Source organism: Odocoileus virginianus, unplaced genomic scaffold (genome assembly GCF_023699985.2).
Source record: "Odocoileus virginianus isolate 20LAN1187 ecotype Illinois unplaced genomic scaffold, Ovbor_1.2 Unplaced_Scaffold_12, whole genome shotgun sequence".
Taxonomy (NCBI): Eukaryota; Metazoa; Chordata; class Mammalia; order Artiodactyla; family Cervidae; genus Odocoileus; species Odocoileus virginianus.
Window position 1 is genome coordinate 1,046,163 of NW_027224274.1, and position 19,969 is coordinate 1,066,131.

Consider the following 19,969-nt stretch of genomic DNA (forward strand, 5'->3'; position numbering starts at 1 on the left):
CAAAGCCTCAGACATGCAGATATCACCGCCCTTCTGGCAGAAAGTGAAGAACTAAAGAGCCTCTTGATGAAAGTGAAAGAGAGAAGTGAAGAAGCTGGCTTAAGACTCAACATTCAGAAAATTAAGATCGTGGCATCCGGTCCCATCACTTCATGGCAAATAGATGGGGAAACAATGGGAACAGTGACAGACTTTATTTTCTTGGGCTCCAAAATCACTGCAAATGGTGACTGCAGCCATGAAATTAAAAGACGCTTGCTCCTTGGAAGAAAAGTTATGACCAACCTAACTGCTGCTGCTGCTAAGTCACTTCAGTTGTGTCCGACTCTCTGTGAGTCCATAGACGGCAGCCCACCAGGCTCCCCCGTCCCTGGGATTCTCGAGGCAAGAACACTGGAGTGGGTTGCCATTTCCTTTTCCAGTGCATGAAAGTGAAAAGTGAGAGTGAAGCTGCTTAGTCACGTCCGACTCTTCGTGACCCCATGGACTGCAGCCCACCAGGCTCCTCCGTCCGTGGGATGTTCCAGGCAAGAGTACTGCAGTGGGTTTCCATTTCCTTCTCCAACCTAGACAGCATATTAAAAAGCAGAGACATTACTTTGCCAACAAAGGTCTGTCTAGTCAAAGCTATGGTTTATCCAGTAGTCATGTATGGATGTGAGAGTTGGACCATAAAGAAAACTGAGTGCCAAAGAATGGATGCTTTTGAACTGTGGTGTTGGAGAAGATTCTTGAGAGTCCCTTGGACTGCAAGGAGATCCAACCAGTCAATCCTCAAGGAAATCAGTTCTGAATATTCATTGGAAGGACTGATGTTGCAGCTCAAACTTGGGCCACCTGCTGTGAAGAACTGACTCCTTGGAAAAGACCTTGATGCTGGGAAAGATTGAAGGCAGGAGAAGGGGATGATAGAGGATGAGATGGTTGGATGGCATCACCGACTCGATGGACATGAGTTTGAGCAAGCTCTGGGAGTTGGTGATGGACAGGGAGGCCTGGCGTGCTGCAGTCCATGGGGTCACAAAGAGTTGGTTGGACAGGACTGAGCGACTGAACAGAAGTGAATAATCAGAATAAGAAATTTAATAAGATGCAGCACACAAAATCTTTTAAAAATTGCCTTTGTTACACACAAGTGACCTGGGCTTCCTTGGTAGGTCAGTTGATAAAGAATCCATCTGTAATGCAGGACAGTCCCATTTGATTCCTGGGTCATGAAGATCCTCTGAAGGGATAGGCTACTTATTCCAGTATTCTTGGACTTCCCTGATAGCTCAGATGGTAAAGAATCCACCTGCAATGTGGAAGACCTGGGTTCGAGACCCGGGTTGGGAAGATCCCTTGGAGGAGGGCATGGTAACCCACTCCAGTATTCTTGCCTGGAGAATCCCCATGGACAGAGAAGCCTGCTGGGCTACAGTCCCTGGGTTCACGTAGAGTCGGACACAACTGAGTGACTAACCACATACATACATACTACTTTAAAATTACAAGCATCATTCATCAAAAGATTATGTATAATTAATGAAAAGAAGAAAATAATTACAAACATATAAATAAAAAAGGATTAGTATTCAGAACACACAAAAAACTCCTATGAATCAACTTTAAAAGCCCAATAGAAGAATAAGACCGGCAAAACAAATTAAGAATTTCACAAAAGAGGAAACATAATGGCCCACAAACACAAGAAAAGATATTCAACTTCCTTAGAAACTAGGGAAATACAATAAAGTCCCAATGAGAGAGCATTTTAGACCCATTAGATTGGCTAAAATTACAAAGTTGGTTAACAGCGAGTTTTGGCAAGACTAAAATTCTCATCTGTTGTCGGTAGCAGTATTAGTACTACCACTTTAGCTGTGGCCACAGTACTGAGTAACACTGTAACAAGTTCAGTTACACTATTAATACTCTAGACTTTCACACATATGTATCAAGAGATTACAAAACTATAGCAGTGCTGTGTGTAATAGCAAAAGCCTAAAAATAATGGAAACGTCATCAATAACTGAATGGATAGAAAAATTGTGATGCATTCATACACTGGGATTACATATCCAGTGAAAGTGAATTAGAGACATACGTACAAACCTGGATGAATCCCCAAAACATAATGTTCAGCAAAAGAAACCAGACAGAGAATATATATATTCTATATATATATATACTCTCTCTATATATATATATAGTATGATTCAACTCATACATAGTTGGAAAAATATGGAAAGAAAAGCAATGTGACCGTTAACACCAAATTCAGGTTGATGGTTACCTCTTTGGTAGAAGCACATGATCAGAATGGATCTACAGTGGCCTTCTGGAACATGATAACTGTTTTGTGACCAGAGCAGTAGACACATGAGTGCTTAAAGCACACATATATGTTTACATACAGGTTTTTACAATTACCACTTTTATATTAAAACAGTAAAAGAAAAACATCAACAATGACCAGAGTTGCAGTAAACTTTTGGGGACACATCCAGACAGCAAGAGGCAAAGAAAAAAGCAGGTGCACTAGAGGTGAATCCAAGGACACCAGTTACAGCGGAGGCCTAGCTGAAAGTCAGGTGAAGTTAAGAATTCTTGGCTTCCCCGGGGGCTCAGCTGGTAAAGATCCGCCTGCAATGCGGGAGACCTGGGTTCGAAGGGAAAGGCTACACACTCCAGTGTTCTGGCCTAGAGAATTTCAGGACTGTATGGGGTTGCAAAGAGTCAGACATGACTGAGCGACTTTCACTAAGAATTGGCAAGCTGTCATCTCCCAGGAAGTTGTTTCTTCATAGGCAGTAGTCAAGAACCAAACAGGAAAAGTTTCCTCTCCTGATGAATATAGTTCACACTTATGAGATCTGCACAGTTTTCACGCTTTTCAATGCCTTTAAGTGCCCAGATCACATGCTACCTTCCTTTATGTTTCCAACCTTCCAAACACAAAACCAATAATTTATACCTTCTATTTACTCCAATGTGATTTGTCTCTTAAAAAAAAATTGACTTCTGCTTTTTAAAATTCTGTCCAGAAGTGCTTTTATTATCTTTTGGTAGAGGGAGAACAGTCTTTTCATTACCCTAATCCTGTTGTCATTTCTGCGTGAATGACAATAGATATCTATGTCCTTTTTTTGTTGTTTTAGTCGCTAAGTCATGTCCAACTCTCTTGCAACCCCATGGATTGTAGCCCACAAGGTTCCTCTGTCCGTGGGATTCTCCAGGCAAAAATACTGGAGTGGGTTGTCATGCCTTCCTCCAGGGAATCTTCCTGACCCAGGGATGGAGCCCACATCTTCTATGTCTCCTGCCTTTGCAGGCAGGTTCTGTACCACTAGTGCCACCTGGGAACCCCTGTTTTACGTATAGTAGTTTGTATATATGAATCCCATACATATTGAGTCCATAATGATTAAAGCAATTTAAAAATACAAGTGCCTTTTCTTTATCTTTACTTTTGAGTTAACTTTATTGGCGTACAGGTGACTTACAACATTGTGTTAGCCTGCACTGTACAGAAGAGTGCATCAGTCATGCATACGCATGTATGTCCACTCCTTCTTAGATCCTATTCCCACACAGGTCATTAAAGACTACAACTGAGCTTTTAAGTGAAGACATGTAATCCTTATTTAAGAGGTAATATTAATGTTTTCCAAACAGATCAACCATTCGAGGCCTCAAAATTAAAACTTACATTTTAATTATCTCTTCAGGATCTAGTTATATCTAAAGGAAACCATGATACTTAAAAAAAAGTTTAAAAAAAGTTCTTTTTTCTAATCTCAGTGATCTCAGATTTTTCTTCTAAATGCACAGGTCTGAGAGGTAGTAAATAAATAAGAAAAACTGCCACTGCCCTCAAGCAAAGCATGGCAGACTATGGTATTTGCGGTAAGAAAGGTACAAAGCGCTTTAAGAGTTCTAGTGTGGCAAAGAGGGAGAGAGGAGATTTTAAATAGGGTCTAGGGTTACAGAGTGAGGGCTGAACCACCAAGGTGAGTAAAGAAAAAAATCAAATGGTTCAGATGTAAACATACTTTATTACAACCCATTGTTCATATCATAAGTCATTCTAACTGCAATACAGAGGGAGTTGCCCAAAGATACTGTTAAAGAAAAAAGAAGTAAAGATTTGGTTTCTAACACTATTTCCTTGGAAAAATGAATACAGAGAGGTTACTTTAAATGTATATTATTCAACCCATTAGCAGGCTCTAACAGGAGGGAAAAAAAGGGAAAATAACAAGTGTAACAAGGATGTAGAAAAAATGGGATCCTTGGCCCTGATTGTGGAAATGGAAAATGATTGAGCTGCTGTGGAAGAGTTTAGTGGGTCTTCAAAAAGGTTAACTACATGATCCATCAATTCCACTGTAGGTATATACCCCAAAGGACTGAAAACAGATACTCAAGTCCTCGGACAGGAATGTTCATAGCAGCACTATTCACAATAACTAAAAAGTAGTAACAACCCAAATGTCCATTAACAGATGACTGGAAAAACAAACTATGTTATAGTCAGTCACACAATGGCGTATTATTCGGGCACAAGAAGAATGAAGTTCTGATACATGCTACAACACAGGTGAACCTCAGAAACATTATGCTAAGTGAAGAAGTGACACAGAAAGTCACCCGCGGTACGATTCCATTTAAATGAAATCTCCAGAAGGGTTCAACCAGCACAGACAGATCACAGACTGCCAGGAGCTGGGGGGAGGGAAAAAGGAGAGCAACCATTTAATGGTTTCCTTTTGGGGTAATGTTACAACTAGATAAAAGCGGGAGCTGCAACAACACTGTAAATGTACTAAATGTCACAGAATTGTTTGCTTTTAATGGTTAATTTTATGTAATACGCACTTCACCTCAATTAAACAAAACCAAAGATGAATTCGCAGCTGTAGAACAAAACAGACAGTGGAAATCTTACTGCCCTGTGAGTTTCCCTGGCTATAGCAGCCAATCTCACCTATCTAACTGGCCACTTGACATGCTGCTACAAGGCAAGTAACAAGAGAGTTAACCTCTAGTGGAACTAGTGTATGTACAAAAATAAATAAAAATTTTTTGAATGAGAAATTCTGGAACATGGGGTTTGCGAAAGCAATTTTTCATCACTAAGCAGCTATATTCTGGATAATATCTACTATATTTTAATCTTGTGTGTGTGTGTGTGTGTGTGTGTGTGTGTGTGTGTGTGTGTGTGTGTGTGTGTGTGTGTGTGTGTGTGTCTGTGTGTGTGTGTGTCTGTGTGTCTCTGTGTGTGTGTGTGTGTGTGTGTGTGTGTGTGTGTGTGTGTGTGTGTGTGTGTGTGTGTGTGTGTGTGTGTGTGTGTGTGTGTGTGTGTGTGTGTGTGTGTGTGTGTGTGTGTGTGTGTGTGTGTGTGTGTGTGTGTGTGTGTCTGTGTGTGTGTGTGTGTGTGTGTGTGTGTGTGTGTCTGTGTGTCTCTGTGTGTGTGTGTCTCTGTGTGTCTGTGTGTCTCTGTGTGTGTCTGGATAATGGAAATCCAGAAAGAGCATCACTTATGGCTATAAAAACATTCTATGTTACTACAAAACAAGATGCATAATCAGAACTGATGCTATAGTTTATCCACGGAATGGATGATTATAACACATCCGCTAAAAATTCAAAATCAGATTAGATTACATTCTACATTACATTGCAGCCAAACATGGAGAAGCTCTATATAGTCAACAAAAACAAGACCGGGAGCTGACTGTGGCTCAGATCATGAACTCCTTATTGCCAAATTCAGACTTAAACTGAAGAAAGTAGGGAAAACCACTAGACCATTCAGGTATAACCTAAATCAAATCCCTTACAATTATACAGTGGAAGTGAGAAATAGATTTAAGGGACTAGATCTGATAGAGTGCCTGATGAACTATGGACAGAGGTTCACAACATTGTATAGGAGACAGGGATCAAGACCACCCCCAAGAAAAAGAAATGCAAAAAGGCAAAATGGTTGTCTGAGGAGGCCTTACAAATAGAGAAGCTGTGAAAAGAAGAGAAGCAAAAAGCAAAGGAGAAAAGGAAAGATATTCCCATTTGAATGCAGAGTTCCAAAGAATAGCAAGGAGAGACAAGAAAGCCTTCCTCAGCGATCAATGCAAAGAAATACAGGAAAACAATAGAATGGGAAAGACTAGAGAGCTCTTCAAGAAAATTAGAGATACCAAGGAACATTTCATGCAAAGATGGGCTCAATAAAGGACAGAAATGGTATGGACCTAACAGAAGCAGAAGATATTAAGAAGAGGTGGCAAGAATACATAGAAGAACTATACAAAAAAGATCTTCATGACCCAGATAATCACGATGGTGTGGTCACTCGCCTAGAGCCAGACATCCTGAAATGCAAAGTCAAGTGGGCCTTAGGAAGCATCACTATGAACAAAGCTAGTGGAGGTGATGGAATTCCAGTTGAGCTATTTCAAATCCCAAAAGATGATGCTATAAAAGTGCTGCACTCAATATGCCAGCAAATTTGGAAAATTCAGCAGCAGCCACAGGACTGGAAAAGGTCAGTTTTCATTCCAATCCCAAAGAAAGGCAATGCCAAAGAATGCTCAAACTACCACAAAATTGCACTCATCTCACACACTAGTAAAGTAATGCTCAAAATTCTCCAAGCCAGGCTTCAGCAATATGTGAACCGTGAACTTCCAGATGTTCAAGCTAGTTTTAGAAAAGGCAGAGGAACCAGAGATCAAATTGCCAACATCCACTGGATCATAGAAAAAGCAAGAGAGTTCCAGAAAAACATCTATTTCTGCTTTATTGACTATGCCAAAGCCTTTGACTGTGTGGATCACAACAAACTGGAAAATTCTGAAAGAGATGGGAATACCAGACCACCTGACCTGCCTCTTGAGAAATCTGTATGCAGGTCAGGAAGCAACAGTTAGAACTGGACATGGAACAACAGACTGGTTCCAAATAGGAAAAGGAGTACATCAAGGCTGTATATTGTCACCCTGCTTATTTAACTTATATGAAGAGTACATCATGTGAAATACAGGGCTGGATGAAACACAAGCTGGAATCAGGATTGCTGGGAGAAACATCAATAACCTCAGATACGCAGATGACACCACCCTTATGGCAGAAAGTGAAGAAGAACTAAAGAGCCTCTTGATGAAAGTGAAAGAGGAGAGTGAAAAAGTTGGCTTAAAGCTCAACATTCAGAAAACTAAGATCATGGCATCCAGTCCCATCACTTCATGTCAAAGAGATGGGGGAACAGTGGAAACAGTGGCTGACTTTATTTTTCTTGGCTCCAAAATCACTGCCGATGGTGACTGCAACCATGAAATTAAAAGATGCTTACTCGGAAGGAAAGTCATGACCAACCTAGACAGCATATTAAAAAGCAGAGACATTACTTTGCCAACAAAGGTCCGTCTAGTCAAGGCTATGGTTTTTCCAGTAGTCATGTATGGATGTGAGAGTTGGACTATAAAGAAAGCTGAGCACTGAAGAACTGATGCTTCTTGAACTGTGGTGTTGGAGAAGACTCTTGAGAGTCCCTTGGACTGCAAGGAGATCCAACCAGTCCATCCTAAAGGAGATCAGTCCTGGGTGTTCATTGGAAGGACTGATGCTGAAGCTGAAACTCCAATACTTTGGCCACCTGATGCGAAGAGCAGACTCATTTGAAAAGACCCTGATACTGGGAAAAATTGAGGGTGGGAGGACAAGGGGCAAAAGAGGAGGAGATAGTTGGATGGCATCACCGACTCAAGGGACATGCGTTTGAATAGACTCTGGGTGTTGGTGATGGACAGGGAGGCCTGGTGTGCTGTGATTCATGGGGTTGCAAAGAGTTGGACACGACTGAGTGAGTGAACTGAACTGAACAATTTTCACTGCTATTGTATATTCATGTTTTACTTTTTTTGGTTGTTTTTATGTAGATAATTGCACATCAGTGACGCATGATAAGATTTCTATAAATGGTTGACGTTTGTTGAATTAACTCTATCAGGATGAAAGTTTCTATTAAAATAAATTTTTTTTAGCTTTCTTCTTAATTGTAGAAAAATGACTTGTGAGCTACTGAGATCAAGTCTTCTGCAAATATCACGTAACAGGAATACTCTGAAGACCAAGAAAACCAAAAAGCCCTTATTCTACAATTACAGTATCATAGCAACACTTTTGTTTACAAAAATCTGCAAACATTTGTCTGTTCCATCTCTCTCCTGTCTCATCATCTAGTCACAGGCTCCTTATTCACCCTTTAGTGAGCCAGGTAATGGTGGCAGTTTCCTGCTTCGTTGGGAAACACAAAACGTCCCTGAAAAGCTGCAGTAAAACTTGTTATCCTGGTTTTATCTGATGTCAGGGTTCCCAGCTTGAATTATGACTCTTTGCTACCAATCCTTTTTATATTGTTTATTTATCTGGATGAATAAATACTACTCCCAGACTTCTTACTGCATTCTATTCCCTGGTTTCATTTTCCCCAATATCACAAGGATATTCCTAATTATCTCTGTTCCTAATCCTATCTAGAGTGCTTTCTTACCTTCCCTTCTACCTAAAAACTTATCATCTATATCCATTATCTATAACTTATCTTTAACTTCTTCACATTCCCATTTCTCCAACATTTAAAAAAAAGAAAAATGTGATGGTGGAGGAGGAGAGGGCTTCTATCTAAGCTACTTCATTTATCAGTGCTCTGAAAACCAACACCCACCTTCTCCTTAGGTACTTTACCACTCCCCTCCTACTGGTTCTCTCTTAGCAGATAAGTGGACTTGAACTCCTCTTCTGTCCATTCCTTCCTTTTATTTAATATCACATCATCATCACGCTCATACTCATAATAAACACTAGTTACTGAGCCCTTACTGAATTATACATCTACTTGCTTTCAACATCAATTTTATGCAATGGCTTATTATTATCTCCATATTATAGCTAAAAAAAACTGGCACAGAAGGAAATAATGTGCCCAAAGTAACATAACTGAAAAAAAACCAGGATCTGAATCCAGATGGTCTGATTCCAGGGCCTAAGCTCTTAATCACACACCTTCTTATAGAGCTTCTATTAAAAAAGTTGCCTACATTTATCCTTCCCCTGCCCAACTCTATCCATAGCAATTTCTTTCCTTGTATCACTTACTTAAAACCTTTAAGTCCCTAGTATATGAATAAATAAACAAGGTACATACTGTATAGCACAGGGAACTATATTCAATATCTTGTAATAAACCATAATGAAAAAGAATATATATATATATATATATATAACTGAATCACTTTGCTGTATAGCAGAAATTAACACAACATTGTAAATCAACTATACTTCAATAAAATAAATTTCTTTAAAAGTCCCTAGTAACTACTAACTGTCAAATCCAAAGATGGCGTTTTAAGATTCCTACATGTCTCTACCTCTTTGCAAGACGTCATCACAGTGAACACTAACTCCATGAGCTCTGCCGTCCAGTTCACTGCTGATCTCTGCAGTTGCTCCTTCGTAGTCTGCTGAAAGCACTGTCCAAAGGAAGTTTATGTGATGATGGAAACGTTTTACTACCACAGTGGATAGTAGCCACTAATGACATGTGGCTACTGAGCACAAGAAGGTAGCTTACATGACTGAGTTTTTAATTTACTTTACAGCGACGTGCAGCCCGCGGCCACCCTACTAGAGGGCAGGGCTTCTCTTTCTCTGTCCGCCCTTTTTATGTTGTAGAAGAACTTTGCCTGTGGTCCTCTTCTCAGCTTATTCCATTCTCTTCCCAGTAGTATCTCCCTGCTAAGTGCTTCCACACCTATATAAGCAGCCAATTTTTCTTCCTCAGGAACATATCTCTACCTTCAATTACTCACTTTTTCACCTACAAGTACTATAAGGCACCCAAATGCAACACCTTCAAAACTGAATGTATCACCTCAGGCAGTCTATTCCCAGTTCAGGTCACCCCTACTCGGGTAATGGTGCTACGTCGATTGTGGTCCCAAGGCAAACACAGGTATTTATTTTTAGATCACTCCCTTTTCTTCCTCTCTTTTTTCTAAAAAACACCTTCTCAGTCTCCTCTCCACTTCTCCCCAGTGCTCATTAAACCTGACCCTGGCTTCTCCCGCCACCGCTCTAAGCCAAAAATGCTGTGTAGTGGGTCTAATTGAAAGAGTAATGGAGTCTAGTTTTTTGCTTCAAGCAAGATGTAAAATATAAAATAACTGGGGAAATCTTTTATATTTGTTAGAAAAAAAGAACACAAAAAAGTGACATGTAGGGAACTAACCTGCTTTGTAAGGAGGAAGGGAGAAAACCACAATCTCATAATCTGTGTTTAAAGCAGCCTTTTAGAAACAAACACAACATATTAATATTCTAAATTCTATTGGTAATGAATAAAAATAAAGTGGATACTACCTTTAAAAAATCCTAATTTTTGTTACTGGGTTACCACTTGGTGAAAAGATCAATTGCTCATTCACTGGTTTAACAAAAGTGAAATTTTAATTAAAATGTCACTTAGTATTCTCATAGGCTCACTAATTATGCATGGCTCTCTGCCCCAAACACCAAAACAGCAGTAATCAAAGCCCCCCACGGGCACCAAAGGGCGGGGACAGGGAAGTTCCTCAGCACGCAGTAGTCAGAGTCTCTTAGAAGCCATGTACTTTGACGTCTGCCAAACCAAACACTAGAGGAAAGCCATCTTTCCTATTAACTGATTGACTTTTTGCTTCCAGACCACCAAGACCAGAGTAATATACCCTCTACCATGCTCGTGAGGCTCTAGAAGTGCTCCAGGCAATTTCAATGACCTGTGCAACTATTTAAAACACTCTATCAAGGAAGACTGAGAGAAATCAGTGTCAGTGTTGGTATTTCCACTCTGATGCTTATAAAAGAACTTTGGCCAGTGCATAATGCAGTCCACACAGTAAAATATACAATAAATTTAAAACAATAATGATAGCAATAATAATACAAGGAATAATCCTACAATAAACATAAGTTCAAAAGGAAAATAGCCTTGTGGAGTCTGAAATGTGTAATTGTTCCACTATTTTTTGTTTAGTTTTTTTGGTTGCCAAATAAATAGTCTTTTATTTTTCTTTTTTCTTTGCAGTTCTTATCTAGCTGGGCACTGCACTGCACCACTGTTGATGTCATGAAAGTGGCAGCCATCAACACTGCAGTCCACAGACTGGGCGGTCTCCAGGATTTCTTTAATTCTTTATTTCCAGAGAATACTCGAACTATTAAAGATTGATTTCACATCTGTCAGGCAATGTTGACAAGCTCATCAAAAGTGTTATTTCATCTGTGCTTAATGTTTTTCTTCTTCTGTCTTTGTACTGGAGGGCTTTGATGATCAGGGCAGAAGTAGAAGGTACCACCTCAATCTGGGCCTGTCTGTTCTGAATGGTCAGTTTCACTGTAATCCTCAGACCCTTCCAATCACCAGTTGCCTTGGTGATGTCATCACCAATCTTTTTTGGAGACAGAGCCAGAGGACCGATCTTGGGAGCCAGGGCAGACGTGGCACCTACTTCCCCACTGATACACCTCAGATACACAACTCTGATATCGTTGGGGTCTAAGTTAGGTGACCTGGTGGAGTTGACTGGTGCCAGATGAACCTGGATTTGGGACAACTGAAGAAAGCTGCATCTTTGCTTCGTCCAAGCTGAAAGCTCCACTCTGTTTTGATGATAACTTTATGTGAGTCCTGTCCCTCAGTGAATTTCTGAGGCTTCTCCTAAAAATACTGGTACTTCATCTGGAAATATTTTCCCAAACTAGCACTGTTTCAATACATCAAGATTCTTCAATTGTTACAAAAATAGCAGATATATTCACTGGTGCCCTGGTCTTTCAACATCTTTTGTCCTCATCTCGAAGAAAATGATGACTGATCATGATCTCTTAAGAATATAACTTCCTAATGTCAACCATGGCACTAATAAGTCCCACAGAAAACATTTGCTGCTAAGAATTTCTGACAGTATTTTTGGAAAGCCACTTCATAACTGTAGATTAGGTAATTAGGTGGATTAATAAATTTGGCTTTTTCAGTTGCCAAAAAGATCTTGATATTATCCTGGAGAAAAATCTGAATGAAAAAATCAAGGGAACATAATTCAGGTAAAAAGAAGATAGTTAAACCGAACACAAACTCAGTCAACAGGTTAAAACTAAATCCTCCCTAAAACTGATTTCTTGTCTGGTTAAAAGATGAGTTGGTTGCTTTAAAATTAAAAAATTTTTAATCTTTCAAAACAGTTAAATATTATCAGAAAAATACTATCCTATGGGGAATACATGTAAATCCATGGCTAATTCATTTCAATGTATGACAAAAACCACTGCAATGATGTAAAGTAATTAGCCTCCAACTAATAAAAATAAATGGAAAAAAAAAATTTAACCTGATGTCATTTTATCTTTATTAATTATAAAAATTATAAAAGCCAACAATAGAATTTCAAAAATAATAAAAACAAGCCAACGGTAATGGAAGGGGCTGCACTAAAGTCTGTAGAACTGTAATACTAACTCTGAGGATGACTAAATGATAAGAGATTTAGAAACCACATGGCACGATGGGGAAACTGAAGAAATCAGATTTCTTCCTGCCATCTGAGCTTTCGCTCTTTCTCCATACTGAACACACACTGCCTGTTACCATCACATTTAGATCCTACCCAGCTTCAAGGCCCAGTTTAAGTTCCACTTTCTTCAAAGCCTTCCCTGATCTTCCCAGCTAGAAATGATATCTCCCTACACTGAATTCCTATGGACTCTTGTAATACTTATAGTTATTCTATTACATTTTCATACATGTTCTCTATAAGATAAATTTCTTGAGAACAAATTAATATTTTATTCAATTTTAGTGATTCTACTGAGTATAGTGTAGAGTCTTACACACAGAAGACAAAACAAAAGGAACATAGTACAAAGGATAGGAGGATGTCTCTGCTCACTTTTATAGATATTTGCTTATAGACATGTGTGGCTCTTGTCAAGTAACATCTAAGCCTCAATCCCTGATCTACAGAAAGAAAAAATAATGCCTCATATGGTTGTTATAAGGATTAAATGAGGTAATCTGTACCAGTGTTTAACATACTTAATGAACATAATACTTAATGAATGACAATCACTATTATATTACTTGTAATACTTAATGAATGACAGCCACTGTTATATTACTTTATAATAAATTATCAATTTATAATACTTTATAATAAATCTATATACTTTATAATATATGTACTAATATAATAAATACTTTATAATAGATAAATTAAAAAAAAAATATTCAGTCCTGGAATTCTCCAGGCCAGAATACTGCAGTGGGTAAGCCTATCCTTTCTCCAGTGGATCTTCGCAACCCAGGAATCCGAGTGGGGTCTCCTGCATTGCAGGCAGATTCTTTACCAACTGAGCTATGAGGGAAGCCCTTTATAATAAATCACTTCATAATAAATGTCGAACGATGAAAACTTAGACTAGGGCAATGACTTCTAGGAAAGCTTTCATTTTTAGAAAATGAGAAAAATCATTTTAATCTGTGTTACTGCTAAGGGCAGGATTTAAGAGTACAGATAACACAGTTATACAACAGCAGAATAGGCTGCATTAAAAACTGTTCCCTGTCAAAGGATGAGTCCAAGCTCAAGGTAGATGAACATTTGTCAGAAATACTGATGAAAGAAATCTGCTCTCTGATTAAAAAGTGAGCAAGGCTTAACATTTGTATAATAATTCTTACATTAAAGAAAATGCCTTGGTTTTTCTTACCGAAGTTTATAAAACATTATACAGCTTCTGGTCTCCAACTGTCACCTAAAATACAGTTAATCAGATTTAATTTAGGATAAAGTACTGTGGCAGGCAAAATGGCCACTCAAAGATGTCCACACTTTAATCACAGAAGCTGTGAATAGTTACCTTACATGGTAAAAAAGATTTTGCAGACTGGATCAGGTCAAGGGTCTTTAGATAGGGGTGTTATCCTCGATTATCTGAGTGGACCCAGTGTAATCACAAGATGGTCTTTGTAAGAAATAGAGGAAGGCAGGAGAGTCAGAGAAGATGTGATAAGAGGAGCAGCAGTGAGAGAGAGAGGAAGACAGGCAGACAGAGCTAAAGACACTTTACTTCTGGCTTTGAAGATGGAGGAAGAGGTCATAAACCAAGAACATAGGTAGCCTATAGAAGCTACTAGAGAAGAGAAGGCAATGAATTCTCTCCACAGAGCTTCTGGAAGGAGTGTAGCTTAGGACTTCTGACCTCCAAAGCCATAATAAAATTGTGCTGTTTTAGCCAGCAACGTCACAATTGGTTATACACTCCAAAGAACTATGCGCACTGGTGCCTAAGTCACAGTGGAGATGACCCAAGTGTCCATAAACAGATGAGTGGGTAAGCAAACTGTGACGCAGACATACAGCTATATGTTGGACAACACAGATGAGCTTGAAAATATGCTAGGTGAAACAAATCAGACACAAAAGAATGCACTGCATAATTCCACTTAAGTAAAGTATCTAGAATAGGCAAATTCAGAGACAGAAAACAGATTAGAGGTTACCAAAGGCTTGGAGAAAGAAGTAGAGTTATTGTTTCCCCTAGGGGAAGCATCTTTTCCAGCATCCTTGTACAGAAAGCTGTGTCATAAGAAATATCGTTACTACTCCCTCTTATCTAGATGGATACTTTATTGAAAGGATATTATTTGGAAAAATAATACAATCTTCCATTTTCTTCACTTCTGATCTTGGACTTCTTGAGCTAGGCTACGAGCCATGTATCTACTCTCTTTAATCTGACCTCAAGAAGCTTATTAATATTTTATTTATTTTGATCAATCCCTTAAAGGTAACTATGTCAAAACTCACTAACTCTACTCAAAACCTCAAATCCATCTCATTCAAAATCTTTGAGGCGATATGAGATAATAAAAGGCTCAAGATCTTTGCAATCAAAAATTACTAAATAGTTTTGAATTTATTTCCCTTATCTGTAAAACAGGCATAATACTACTTACTTTTATCAATTATGATATAAAGTATACACAATAAAGCAGCTAGTCATGCCCATATAGTAAGAATTCAACCAATGGTAAATGCTGCCACTATTATTACTGTTATCCTATTATTGTTATAGTACTGTTATTAAAAAAACTATTATCCCTGTCTTCCTCTCAGATGAAAATGAAAATTTTTCATCCTCAGATGAAAAATGAAAAAAATGGAGAAACCTAATGTAAATTATCCTCATTTTCCATCTCCCTTCCACCTCAATATTCTGTCACTGTCTGATTTTACCTTCTTCTCCTCAGTATTAAAAGAGGGTGTATCTTTGTCTATTTTCAAAGTTAACCCTCTATTCTGCACTTTCGATCTTACCTCCTTCCCCTACCTCAGTCCTCTCAGTTGTTTTCTTTAACTTCTTTCTCTCTGGGGGCTCACTCCACCTGGCCTGTGAAACATCGCCATGGCACTTTTCTATACCTCCTCTTGAGTTACCATAATCTACCCTGATCTGTCACCTGCATATCTGTTTCATCTCTAATGGACTGCTAACTCTTCAAAGACTGACGGAGTCTCATTTATTTGTACTAACATCTTTTAATAACACCAAATATAATAATATTATTATTATACATATAGCATAGGCACATACTTAATAATAAATTAATAAACCTAAACAACACATTTTCTGTGAACATGTAAGGGCTATTTGACAAAAGCGCATTGTCAGACTTAGCTGCTCAATCTAAATAAATCACTCTGGCTGGAGAAAGGCAAAGAAGTACCATCTCAACATAATCTTAAATACTCTTAGAATACATTCTTTTAAAATGTCACAAATAAAAAATTATTTTTTTTCCTGAAATGTTTAAAATTGTAGTAATCTACACAAAAGTATTCTGAATCCAGAAAATGTGAAACTTCAGTTTTATTATAATGCTGAGTTCTTTTCCACTGAAAATTTTACTTGTTATTCATAAACTAACAAAATCCAAGAACCCATATATTCTTTACAATTAATCTCCAGGCTTGTTTGTTATACTTTTAAATAAAAATCAAGTTATAAACATGTAATTATTTGAATAAACTATAATTTTATTATTTTTTATTTTTTGGCTGTGCCACACAGCATGTAGGATCTTGGTTCCCAACCAGGGATTGAACCCACATGCCCTACAGCTGAAGCATGCAGTCTCACCCAGTGGACCAGCAGTGAAGTACAAATAAACGTAATCTTACACTCAAGGCACCAGACATGGTGACTCACTACACAAACTGGAGCCCAAATGTGCTTTTATGTTCCTGAGCTGACCACCTGGCATCAGTGGGCGACGCTAACAACACAGTGACAGACCTTTACCATTTAAGAAACTGACATTCAAGGTTATCCTCAAGTGAATATAAAAGCCTATATCATGGAAGTAATTTGTAATTTTATAAAGGCAACAAATGCTTCAGTCAACACATAGAAAGTGTGAGTATCATGCTTCAGAGTTAAGATGATCTCACGTTTGATCCAACTTCTACTATTATTGCATTAGCAGTAATTCTTGAGAAAAAGGAAAACAAATTTCCCCTATTTTGTAAAATCAACCATTATTGCTGGTGATGGAAATTAAAAAAAAAGTCTAAGAGAGTACCACCCACAAAATCAGTTTTAGAGACATTAAAAAGTAAAATATCTAACTTCATACCGCTCAGCTCTATGGTAGGATGAGTCTACCAAGCACTCCATCTTAAAACAGGGCAAGAAACTCATGAGACTGTTTCAGCAAGTGTTTCAGCTACAATTTATCTTACACACCTCTATAAATGGTTTTAGACCTGAAATAGATACACAAAGTGTTGCTTAAATTTTCAGTTTTATTTTATTACAGTCATAGGAGGAACCATACGCAGGGCATGAACCATATGTTGGGTATAAATTCTGATCCTGCCTTTATTTCCTGGCTGGCTTTGTGTCTCAATTTTCTATTCCTTGAAATAATACCTAACTTGCAGGGCTCTCATAAGAACTCAAGTTAAAACCAGATAATGCATATAGTGCTTAAGATTTTAAAAAATATGTCAACAGGGTTTTATTAAATGTGATACTCAATAAATGGTAGCTACTGAAACTTCTACTATAATGATGGATTCCCAAGGAATCCGATACAGTGAACATTCGCAGTGTTATCCAATCATTCTGGGTCTGTTTCCCTTCTTTAAGAAATACACAACTCATCTTTGAACCTGTTCTTTAGGCATAGGTGTCCTGCTCATTCTCTTCTAGCATCTTAATGGTATCAACTGCCTTATTTCTCTCTGCAAACAAGTCCCACACCTAAGTTAGGTGGCCAAATACTGGCAGAGGGACTGCAGCTACCAAAAAAAAAAAAAGGAAGATGGAGATATAAAGGAAACTGGTTGACACTTCAGACAGAGCAGAATGCTGCCCTTCCCTTCTCAGGATATATTTACCACAGTCTATAATGGTTAGCCTCAGAGTAACTTGAGAGACATATTAAATACAACAGGAAACCTCACTGCTCAGTTTCATGTAAAGAAGCAGGTATGTTTTAAAGATTAAAAGATTAACAAGTATCTCCAGGTACAGAAAAATTTTAAATGAAAGAAATATGGGCAGAAAGCTCCTATACTGGTTCAACTCGTCTACTTCAAATTAAAAGGCGCTGTAGCTATGAGGGGTGGAAAACAAAGACAGTTTCCAAGAGGGACTCGTGTTTACTGTGTCCCACGTGTGGGTGTGCGCTACGCTGCTTCAGTCACGTCCGACTCTCTGCGACCCTCTGGACCACAGCCCGCCAGCTTCTCTGCCCACGGGACTCTCCAGGGAAAAGCGCTGGAGTGGGCTGCCATGCACTCCTCCAGGGGACCTTCCTGATCCAGGGACCGAACCCTGAGTCTCCTACAATGGCAGGCAGTGGACTTCCCCGGTGCTCAGACGTTAAGGGATCTGCCCGTAACGCGGGAGACCCCAGTTCAATCCCTGGGTCAGGAAGATTCCCTGGAGAAGGAAACGGCAATCCACTCCAGTACCCTTGCCTGGAAAATCCAATGAATGAAGAAGCCTGGCAGGCTGCAGTCCATGGGGTCGCAAAGAGTCAGACACGACTGAGCGACTTCACATCACTTCTTTTTTTTTTTTTAATTTTTTTTTAAATTTTTATTTGTTGGAGGCTAATTACTTTACATCATTACAGTAGTTTTTGTTATACATTGAAATGAATTAGCCATGGATTTACATGTATTCCCCATCCCGATCCCCCCTCCCACCTCCCTCTCCACCCAATCCCTCTGGGTCTTCCCAGTGCACCAGGCCCGAGCACTTGTCTCATGTACCCAACCTGGGCTGGTGATCTGTTTCACCCTAGATAATATACATTCACATCACTTCTTAACCACCAGTGCCACCTGGGAAGTCCTGCTCTCTCCCATAATTAGACTTTTTTTTTAATAGCTGTCATTTAAAAAATGACAAGTCAAAGAGGCAACCCTCTCTGCTAGTAAAAAACCTAGTGAAACTATTACTTTCTGGGTATCCCTTCTTAAATGGTTGTATATTTGTAGTTTATGCCTTTAGTAGAAGTCCCTGCACCATCTCTGGCAGACAAATATACACAGTCAGATATCAGGAGTATGGGCTGTCAGGTTGGATGCATGAGACAAGTGCTCAGGGCTGGTGCACTGGGAAGACCCAGAGGGATCGGATGGGGAGGGAGGCGGGAGGGGGGATCGGGATGGGGAACACATGTAAATCCATGGCTGATTCATGTCAATGTATGGCAAAAACCACTACAATATTGTAAAATAATTAGCCTCCAACTAATAAAAATAAATGAAAAAAAAAAAAGAGTATGGGTTGTGGGGACAATCTATCCTTTACAGTCTCACCTCCTCCCAAGGGGGGGGTCTCAGTTTCCTCATTTTATGGTATTAATTATCGCCTGATAAAGGGTTTAATCAAGTACAATTTTTTCTAAAAAATTACCTATTAAAAGGATGTATTAAGAACAGATATGTTTTTATCTACTTATATTAACAGTATTACTTCAGTACAATTTATACTAAATGTGGATAAGATTTCCTATCTTGATTAATACCCATGACAGGAACAACATTTTACTGAAAGGCTACTGTATAGCTGCCAGAATGTTTAATACATTTCCTGTAATACTCACAGTGACCTGTGAAATTTATTATTCCCCTTTTATAGGTGAACAAATTAAGTCTCAAAAAGATTGGGGAAACTGCCTAAAGTCACAAAGCTAGACTAATAATTCATACTCAGAACTAACTGACCCACAAGATTATTCTCTCAGCTACTCTACAGTTTCTCTGATATATAGCAGGAAAAGAGTAAACAATCTGCAGAAGTTATATAATCTTAAGTAAATACAATCCCAGTTCCTGCAAATACTAACTTTATTTGACAGCTCACTACTCACATTGGTTTTTATTCACTAAAAACGAGTTAAATAGGAAGTTTCTTCTTTTAGCACTATTACATTTAATTAAAAGGCTGGATCTGAGGACCATCTCTTACCTGTGTTGCTATCTCCACTCTCCATAGACGGTTTACTGGTTTCTGACGGATTGTTCATTCTTGAGTCTGTAATAAATTAGAGATTTTTTTTTTTCAGTAGTTTTTGTTATACATTGAAATGAATTAGCCATGGATTTACATGTATTCCCCATCCCAGTCCCCCCTCCCACCTCCCTCTCCACCCGACCCCTCTGGGTCTTCCCAGTGCACCAGGCCCGAGCACTTGTCTCATGTACCCAACCTGGGCTTGAGGATGTGTTTGGGTAGGCAAAAATTGTGGCAAACAAAAAGGTTAAGAATACTGACTAATGTCACAGCCCTAAAGTTCAAGGAGAGATGGTGTCAACACTAAAACACTGGAAATTATAATACAATTTCATCTGAAAGAAATTTAATA

The 19,969-nt window shown here is 38.7% G+C and overlaps 1 protein-coding gene and 1 pseudogene across 3 annotated transcripts in view; both read right to left on the bottom strand.

Annotated features, from left to right (window-relative positions):
- Positions 1–19,969, bottom strand: part of POU2F1 (POU class 2 homeobox 1) — a 196,256-nt gene that overhangs the window by 63,289 nt on the left and 112,998 nt on the right. For all 3 annotated transcript variants that reach the window (XM_070462735.1, XM_020889221.2, XM_020889223.2), the window contains exon 2: positions 19,573–19,638. In XM_070462735.1, coding sequence (XP_070318836.1) covers positions 19,573–19,638 — 66 coding nt within the window. The remainder of the gene's footprint in view (positions 1–19,572; positions 19,639–19,969) is intronic.
- LOC110134610 (large ribosomal subunit protein uL11-like) lies at positions 10,473–13,808 on the bottom strand (annotated as a pseudogene).